General features: G+C 31.4%; 1 protein-coding gene and 1 long non-coding RNA gene across 2 annotated transcripts in view; one reads left to right on the top strand and one right to left on the bottom strand.

Annotated features, from left to right (window-relative positions):
- LOC127660822 (inactive tyrosine-protein kinase 7-like) overlaps positions 1-2623 on the top strand; it is a 65554-nt gene extending 62931 nt beyond the window's left edge. Inside the window, exons 18-20 of the mRNA XM_052151256.1 lie at positions 47-198; positions 352-530; positions 1828-2623. Of these exons, the coding sequence (XP_052007216.1) occupies positions 47-198; positions 352-530; positions 1828-1988 (492 nt within the window). The 3' untranslated portion in view covers positions 1989-2623. The remainder of the gene's footprint in view (positions 1-46; positions 199-351; positions 531-1827) is intronic.
- Positions 2624-2762: 139 nt separating this feature from the next.
- On the bottom strand, positions 2763-6354 carry LOC127660827 (uncharacterized). The gene is made up of 2 exons (XR_007972684.1): positions 5284-6354; positions 2763-5249 (listed from the first exon to the last, which is right to left on the bottom strand). It is a non-coding gene; the product is annotated as an uncharacterized LOC127660827 (long non-coding RNA).
- Between the last annotated feature and the right edge of the window lie 3438 nt (positions 6355-9792).

Raw genomic sequence — 9792 nt, 5'->3', positions numbered from 1 at the left:
GCATCATCTCAATAATGTTATAAATATGACCCGTCTCTCTCCGCAGGTGTCTATCTGTGCACAGGTGGCTGATGGGATGCAGCATCTGTCAAAGCAGCGTTTTGTCCATAAAGATCTAGCGGCGAGGAACTGTCTCATCAGCAGTCAGAGACACGTGAAGGTGTCGTCTCTCAGTCTCAGTAAAGATGTTTATAACAGGTGTGTTATAACAACAGCACAAAACAACTCATTCATTCTGTGCCTCACATTGAGTGAAGGGATCTGAACGTTACATGCATCATGAGCGCCATCTGGTGATCAGTGAGGTGCATTACAGCTCTGTTGAGCAAGAGTCTGTCTGTCTGTTTTCAGTGAGTACTATCACCACAGACAGGTGTGGATTCCTCTGCGGTGGCTGCCAGCAGAGTCTGTGTTTGAGGATGATTTCTCCAGTAAGTCTGATGTGTGGGCGTTCGGCGTGCTGATGTGGGAAGTGTTCAGTGAGGGTGAGCTGCCGTACACAACTCTCAATGATGAAGACGTGCTGGAGGGTGAGTAGAGCCGATTACACCTGTCTGATGTCATGCAGGGTTCCTGGAGGTCCTTAAAAAGTCTTAAATTCAGTATTTTTATATAATATAAAGCCTTAAAATTGTCTCAAAAATAGCTGGATCTACTGTTGATGAATTACTTGAGGTTATCAGCTGAGGAACATTTCCAAGGTGAGACATTCCTTGAGTTTCAAGGATAGAGAGATAAATTAAGATTTTAGAAGTATATCTCAGCTCTGTAGGTCCATACAATGCAAGTGAATGGTGAGCAGAACTTTGAAGCTCCAGAAAACTCATAAAGTCTCATAAGAAATAATCCAGTGGTTTAATCCATGTCTTCAGAAGTGATATGATAGGTGTGGGTGAGAAACAGATCAATATTTAAGTCATTTTTTACTAGTAGTAGCTTTAAAAGTTTAACGATTATAAGACCATTCAGATTTGTTGCTAGGGTAACCCCATCTGGTTGCTAGGCAGTTACCAAGGTGATTCTCAAAAGGTGTCTTGCTACCCTTATTCAAATGAAAGCCACCCGAAGTCTCTATGATGTTTTGGTGCTGACATATGTGATTTGTTACTTGGTTGCTAGGGTAACCCCATCTGGTTGCTAGGCAGTTGCCAAGGTGATACTCAAAAGGCACCTTGCTACCCTTATTCAAATGAAAGCAACCCGAAGTCTCTATGACGTTCTCGTGCAGAAATATGTGATTTGTTACTTGGTTGCTAGGGTAACCCCATCTGGTTGCTAGGCAGTTACCAAGGTGATTCTCAAAAGGCATCTTGCTACCCTTATTCAAATGAAAGCCACCCGAAGTCTCTATGATGTTTTGGTGCTGACATATGTGATTTGTTACTTGGTTGCTAGGGTAAACCCATCTGGTTGCTAGGCAGTTGCCAAGGTGATACTCAAAAGGCACCTTGCTACCCTTATTCAAAAGAAAGCAACCCGAAGTCTCCATGACGTTCTCGTGCAGAAATATGTGATTTGTTACTTGGTTGCTAGGGTAACCCCATCTGGTACACAAACTGGGAAGTTCGGTGAAATTCCGACTTTGACATTGAACTCGCCTCACTCCTCTGCTGGCCTTGTTTGGCCCAAAGGTAATCGTAGTATCATTGACCGTTGGCCCCGAGAAAGCCCTCAGGAGTGACAGTGGGAACGCAACTGGCCCTGTCACGCACTAGCATGAAATAATTTGGCCCATCAGTGGAAACGCAGCTATTGTTCCTGTTGTAATGAACCCAGAACATTTAATCTCTTGATGTGATCAATCATTCGGCTCTCTCCGTCTCTTAGGTCTTCAGGCCAGTAAGTTGAGGTTGTCTCCTCCGGAGAACTGTCCTCCTCACATCTTCAGTCTGATGAGCCGCTGCTGGGCATCCAGCCCGAAAGAACGTCCCACTTTCAGGGAGATCGCCCAGACTCTGTCAGAGTTACCCACAGACACCAAAGTCTGAACCATCAATCTCTTACAATCACAGACTCATAGAGACTCAAAGCCAGACACGACAATGTCCATGACCGTGTGTGTGTGTGTGTGTGTGTGTGTGTGTGTGTGTGTGTGTGTGTGTGTAAAAGAGAGAGAGAGAGAAAGAGAGAGAGACAATGCACTTGCTCAGATCCAGGGACTTTCACCTGCCTTAAACAAGGTGTGATCAAATACGCTTGTGTCCCCAGAACAGTCTGTTTACAGTGTTGTTCTTGTTCGGCAGTGAACTTTACTTCCTGTCAGTGGAACCTCAGGAAGCTCTGGGTGTGAACTTTGACCTCTGCCAGCTCAGGACAATCGCAGCTGTTTCAGGGGTACAAGCACAGGTACAAGCAGTACTTTACATGCTGGAGTCTTGTGTCAAAGACTTGAACTTACACTTGTGCACATATGTATGTATGTATGTGTGTGTGTGTTTGCTGATAACCTTTTAAATTAGTAGGTGTGTAAATACACACTAAACACTTTTCACAGAGGATTTAGTTCCTCTGTGTCTGAACAGCAGGTGCTGGTTTGTCTGTACACACCAAAAAGCAAAATGCAGCACGACGCAGAGCCAATCAGAATCTGATGTTTAATATGCAGCATGTGCAGCAGGATTTTCAACCAATGAGACTTCACTGTGGGTGGAGCTACTTTGGTTAGGACACAACTCATGAAAGAGCTTACTGTTACCACTCATTATTGTATCGTGACAATGAAATTAGAGACATTAAAAGCTATAATTCAGTTAACATTAATGTAAATGATGTGTGTGTGTGTGTGTGTGTGTGTGTGTGTGTGTGTGTGTGTGTGTGTGTGTGTGTGTGTGTGTGTGTTTGTGAGATATAAGAGAAAATGGGAACACTTTATTTTAAGGGTCCACAATAATGCATTAGTTAAGCAACAAAACATAATAAACGTCATGCAATTAATGCTCAATTAACTGAATACATAATAAGGCTATTTTAGCATGAATAATACAGTAGTTTAAAATTAACTGAATGTAAATAAAGGCTAACTAAGTTAGGGCCCTATATTTAAGCAGACAGTGCAGCGCAGTGTCATAACTCATACACGCGAAGTCATTGGCCATGGCCAGGAAGTTTTGGTATTTTCGTGCAGTCGTGCGCCAAGTCAAGGCGCAAGTGGGTTTGGTGAAATCGGACGTTAATCAGGTCAAGTGCAATTTATAGTGAGGTTCTTCGGTTATTGATCCATCTGCATCCTATTATATAATCCATTATATTTTACTCCAACTCCTGACGTATTCATAGAGTATAACGCGTTAAAACAATGACCTATTCATAGTGTATAACGCGTTATAATAATGACCTATTCATAGTGTATAACTCATTCTGATAATTACCTATTCATAGTGTATAACGCATTATAATAATGACCTATTCATAGTGTATAACTCATTCTGATAATGACTTATTCATAGTGTAAAACGCATTATAATAATGACCTATTCATAGTGTATAACACATTATAATAATGACCTATTCATAGTGTATAACACATTATAATAATGACCTATCCATAGTGTATAACGCGTTATAATAATGACCTATTCATAGTGTATAACGCATTATAATAATGACCTATTCATAGAGTATAACGCGTTATAATAATGACCTATTCATAGAGTATAACGCATTATAACAATGACCTATTCATAGAGTATAACGCATTATAACAATGACCTATTCATAGAGTATAACGAGTTATAATAATGACCTATTCATAGTGTATAACGCGATATAATAATGACCTATTCATATTCATAGTGTATAACGCATTATAATAATGACCTATTCATAGTGTATAACGCATTATAATAATGACCTATTCATAGTGTATAACGCGTTATAATAATGACCTATTCATAGTGTATAACACATTATAATAATGACCTATCCATAGTGTATAACGCGTTATAATAATGACCTATTCATAGTGTATAACGCATTATAATAATGACCTATTCATAGAGTATAACGCGTTATAATAATGACCTATTCATAGAGTATAACGCATTATAACAATGACCTATTCATAGAGTATAACGCATTATAACAATGACCTATTCATAGAGTATAACGAGTTATAATAATGACCTATTCATAGTGTATAACGCGATATAATAATGACCTATTCATATTCATAGTGTATAACGCATTATAATAATGACCTATTCATAGTGTATAACGCATTATAATAATGACCTATTCATAGTGTATAACGCGTTATAATAATGACCTATTCATAGTGTATAACACATTATAATAATGACCTATTCATAGTGTATAACGCGTTATAATAATGACCTATTCATAGAGTATAACGCATTATAACAATGACCTATTCATAGAGTATAACGCATTATAACAATGACCTATTCATAGAGTATAACGCGTTATAATAATGACCTATTCATAGTGTATAACGCATTCTGATAATGACCTATTCATAGTGTATAACGCGTTATAATAATGACCTATTCATAGTGTATAACGCATTATAATAATGACCTATTCATAGTGTATAACTCATTCTGATAATGACCTATTCATAGTGTATAACACATTATAATAATGACCTATTCATAGTGCATAACGCACTATAATAACGACCCATTCATAGTGTATAACGCATTATAATAATGACCTATTCATAGTGTATAACTCATTCTGATAATGACCTATTCATAGTGTATAACACATTGTAATAATGACCTATTCATAGTGCATAACGCACTATAATAACGACCCATTCATAGAGTATAACACATTATAATAATGACCTATTCATAGTGTATAACGCGTTATAATAACGACCCGTTCATAGTGTATAACGCGTTATAATAAAGACCTATTCATAGTGTATAACGCATTATAATAACGATCTATTCATAGTGTATAACGCGTTATAATAACGACCTATTCATAGTGTATAACGCGTTATAATAACGACCTATTCATAGTGTATAACGTATTATAATAACGACCTATTCATAGAGTATAAGCATTATAATAACGACCTATTCATAGTGTATAACGCATTATTATAACGACCTATTCATAGTGTATAACGCATTATAATAACGACCTATTCATAGTGTATAACGCATTATAATAACGACCTATTCATAGTGTATAACGCGTTATAATAACGACCTATTCATAGTGTATAACGCGTTATAATAACGACCTATTCATAGTGTATAACGCGTTATAATAACGACCTATTCATAGTGTATAACGCGTTATAATAACGACCTATTCATAGTGTATAACGCGTTATAATAATGACTTGTGTTATAACGCATTATACTCTAAAGTAGAACTATGAATAGAGGAATCTTATAATGTATAATAACTGTAGTTATAACTATTTATGAGACATTATTACTTATTATAAGGTGTGTTATGACACATTATGAATGTATGCATTATAAATATGGGCTTTATAGAAAGTGTTACCATTTCATTAATACAACTTATTATTATAATTTACAATTGTTTTTATGATCAAAATATATAATTTTCAATAATAATAATTGAAAAATAAACCTTTAAATAGTTTAACACAAATCATTTTCATAAAATGGCTACAACAGTGATCGTCTTTGACATAATTTGATGTTCCACTATATTTTCTAAATTTGGACTTGATCTTTATCACCACCTGTTGGAGGAGTCTCCAAATGTCTCTTTCTGCAAGATGCAACCTGCGGACCCTTAAAATAAAGTGTTCCTGAGTACCTGTTCTTAATATTTACTTTTAGGTGCTCAGAGGGGACTGTGTTATTGTAATAAATACATATGCAATGCCACCTGAAATTGCAAATATTTCCTAAGCCATTATTAATTACATTTTTATTCATCCACATGTCTCTCTTTGTTCTGAAAAACACTACCTACAAAATTCAATATATAGAAGCTTTCTAAATGACACTTGAAATGTCAACGTTAATATTGAAGGTTATATTGGCAACTGGTGTATTTAAGAATTTTTATTTCCTACAAACTCTTCAATTCCTCATGCAGTTGAACTTCCTGTGGCAGTTTTGGACTGAATGCTTTTCATCTGGTGTACAATCAAATAAAAGCTGGACTTTGACTTTTGCAACTAAAAGTGCCTAGAAAATGAAGGAATGTTTTGCAGTATGTTTTTATCCAATATCCTCTTGTTTTTAAGAACTGCTTTTGTATAATCTTTTAATTTGATGTTTTTGTATTATTATTACTTGTTTATAGCTCAAAAGAACACCATCCATTTATGTTTCAGGACTAATTGTACTTTAGTGAAAGCCACTGTAATCCACATTATATACTGCTCCCATTAAACAATCACATTTATAACAGCCTCTGTATTTTATTCAATTATCAACTTTATTAGTGCTGATAAAATCCACCTTGTTAATGTTAATTACTGTAAATGGAGAGTTGTCTGTCTTCTGTGTCGTCGATGTGTGAGCATGTCAGCAGATGGCGCTTTGTGTGTGTGTGTCAGATAAAAACTCCTCAACCACTTCAGAATCAGATTGAGCTTTATTGCCAAGTATGTTTACACACACAAGGAATTTGTCATGGTGGCAGAAGCTTCTAGTGCAAAGAGTATACAGAATAAAATAGTAAAATATATAGAGGAAACTACAGTAGGGCAATAATGTTGTTCAGATATGTTACATGATTTAATGTATTGTGCAGAAGAGGTAGGATATGTCAAAGAAATGTGAATGAATAGTTGAATATGCACATTATTGTATTGCCACAATTGGGGCAGTTTTAACTGTTCATCATATGGATAGCCTAAGACGAAGAAACTGATCTTGTGCCTGACGGTTCTGGTGCTCTGAACACTGTAGTGCCGGCCAGAAGGCTAATAGTGTCATTAATATCATTAACATCATAGTTTTATTAGTGTCATTAATATAATAGTTTTATTAGTATCATTAATATAATAGTTTTATTAGTATCATTAATATAATAGTTTTATTAGTATCAGTAATATAATAGTTTTATTAGTGTCATTAATATCAAATGATCATTAATATAATAGTTTTATTAGTATCAGTAATATCAAATGATCATTAATATAATAGTTTTATTAGTGTCATTAATATCATAGTTTTATTAGTATCATTAATATCATAGTTTTATTAGTATCATTAATATCATAGTTTTATTAGTGTCATTAATATAATAGTTTTATTAGTATCAGTAATATAATAGTTTTATTAGTGTCATTAATATCAAATGATCATTAATATAATAGTTTTATTAGTATCATTAATATCAAATGATCATTAATATAATAGTTTTATTAGTGTCATTAATATCATAGTTTTATTAGTATCATTAATATCATAGTTTTATTAGTATCATTAGTATCAAATGATCATTAATATAATAGTTTTATTAGTATCATTAATATCATAGTTTTATTAGTATCATTAGTATCAAATGATCATTAATATAATAGTTTTATTAGTATCAGTAATATAATAGTTTTATTAGTATCATTAATATCATAGTTTTATTAGTATCATTAACATCATAGTTTTATTAGTATCATTAATATCAAATGATCATTAATATAATAGTTTTATTAGTATCAGTAATATAATAGTTTTATTAGTATCATTAATATCATAGTTTTATTAGTATCATTAGTATCAAATGATCATTAATATAATAGTTTTATTAGTATCAGTAATATAATAGTTTTATTAGTATCAAATGATCATTAATATCATAGTTGTATTAGTATCATTAATACCATAGTTTTATTAGTATCATTAGTATCAAATGATCATTAATATAAGTTTTATTAGTATCATTAATATCATAGTTTTATTAGTATCATTAGTATCAAATGATCATTAATATAATAGTTTTATTAGTATCAGTAATATAATAGTTTTATTAGTATCAAATGATCATTAATATCATAGTTTTATTAGTATCATTAATATCATAGTTTTATTAGTATCATTAGTATCAAATGATCATTAATATAATAGTTTTATTAGTATCATTAATATCATAGTTTTATTAGTATCATTAGTATCAAATGATCATTAATATAATAGTTTTATTAGTATCAGTAATATAATAGTTTTATTAGTATCAAATGATCATTAATATCATAGTTTTATTAGTATCATTAACATCATAGTTTTATTAGTATCATTAGTATCAAATGATCATTAATATAATAGTTTTATTAGTATCAAATGATCATTAATATCATAGTTTTATTAGTATCATTAATACAATAGTTTTATTAGTATCATTAGTATCAAATGATCATTAATATAAGTTTTATTAGTATCATTAATATCATAGTTTTATTAGTATCATTAGTATCAAATGATCATTAATATAATAGTTTTATTAGTATCAGTAATATAATAGTTTTATTAGTATCAAATGATCATTAATATCATAGTTTTATTAGTATCATTAATATCATAGTTTTATTAGTATCATTAGTATCAAATGATCATTAATATAATAGTTTTATTAGTATCATTAACATCATAGTTTTATTAGTATCATTAGTATCAAATGATCATTAATATAATAGTTTTATTAGTATCAAATGATCATTAATATCATAGTTTTATTAGTATCATTAATACAATAGTTTTATTAGTATCATTAGTTTCATTAATATCATTAATATGATATTAACACATTTTATGTGTATTTTATGTGTAGATTATGTGTTATGAGTAGATTATGTGTAGATTATGTGTATTTTATGTGTAGATTATTTGTTATGAGTAGATTATGTGTAGATTATGTGTATTTTATGTGTAGATTGTGTGTTATGTGTATTTTATGTGTAGATTATGTGTTATGTGTAGATTATGTGTATTTTATGTGTAGATTATGTGTATTTTATGTGTAGATTATGTGTAGATTATGTGTATTTTATGTGTAGATTATGTGTAGATTATGTGTATTTTATGTGTAGATTATGTGTTATGAGTAGATTATGTGTATTTTATGTGTAGATTATGTGTGATTATGTGTATTTTATGTGTAGATTATGTGTATTTTATGTGTAGATTATGTGTAGATTATGTGTATTTTATGTGTAGATTATGTGTAGATTATGTGTTATGTGTAGATTATGTGTATTTTATGTGAAGATTATGTGTATTTTATGTGTAGATTATGTGTAGATTATGTGTGATTATGTGTATTTTATGTGTAGATTATGTGTATTTTATGTGTAGATTATGTGTATTTTATGTGTAGATTATGTGTAGATTATGTGTAGATTATGTGTATTTTATGTGTAGATTATGTGTTATGAGTAGATTATGTGTAGATTATGTGTATTTTATGTGTAGATTATGTGTAGATTATGTGTAGATTATGTGTATTTTATGTGTAGATTATGTGTATTTTATGTGTAGATTGTGTGTTATGAGTAGATTATGTGTAGATTATGTGTATTTTATGTGTAGATTATGTGTTATGTGTATTTTATGTGTAGATTATGTGTTATGAGTAGATTATGTGTATTTTATGAGTAGATTATGTGTATTTTATGTGTAGATTGTGTGTTATGAGTAGATTATGTGTAGATTATGTGTTATGTGTAGATTATGTGTTATGTGTAGATTATGTGTATTTTATGTGTAGATTATGTGTAGATTATGTGTATTTTATGTGTAGATTGTGTGTTATGAGTAGATTATGTGTAGATTATGTGTTATGTGTAGATTATGTGTATTTTATGTGTATTTTATGTGTAGATTATGTGTA

The sequence above is a fragment of the Xyrauchen texanus genome, chromosome 20, assembly GCF_025860055.1.
Source record: "Xyrauchen texanus isolate HMW12.3.18 chromosome 20, RBS_HiC_50CHRs, whole genome shotgun sequence".
In the NCBI taxonomy this organism is placed as follows: Eukaryota; Metazoa; Chordata; class Actinopteri; order Cypriniformes; family Catostomidae; genus Xyrauchen; species Xyrauchen texanus.
The sequence above is the reverse complement of the archived record's forward strand: the minus strand, read 5'-3'. Positions and strand labels throughout refer to the sequence as shown.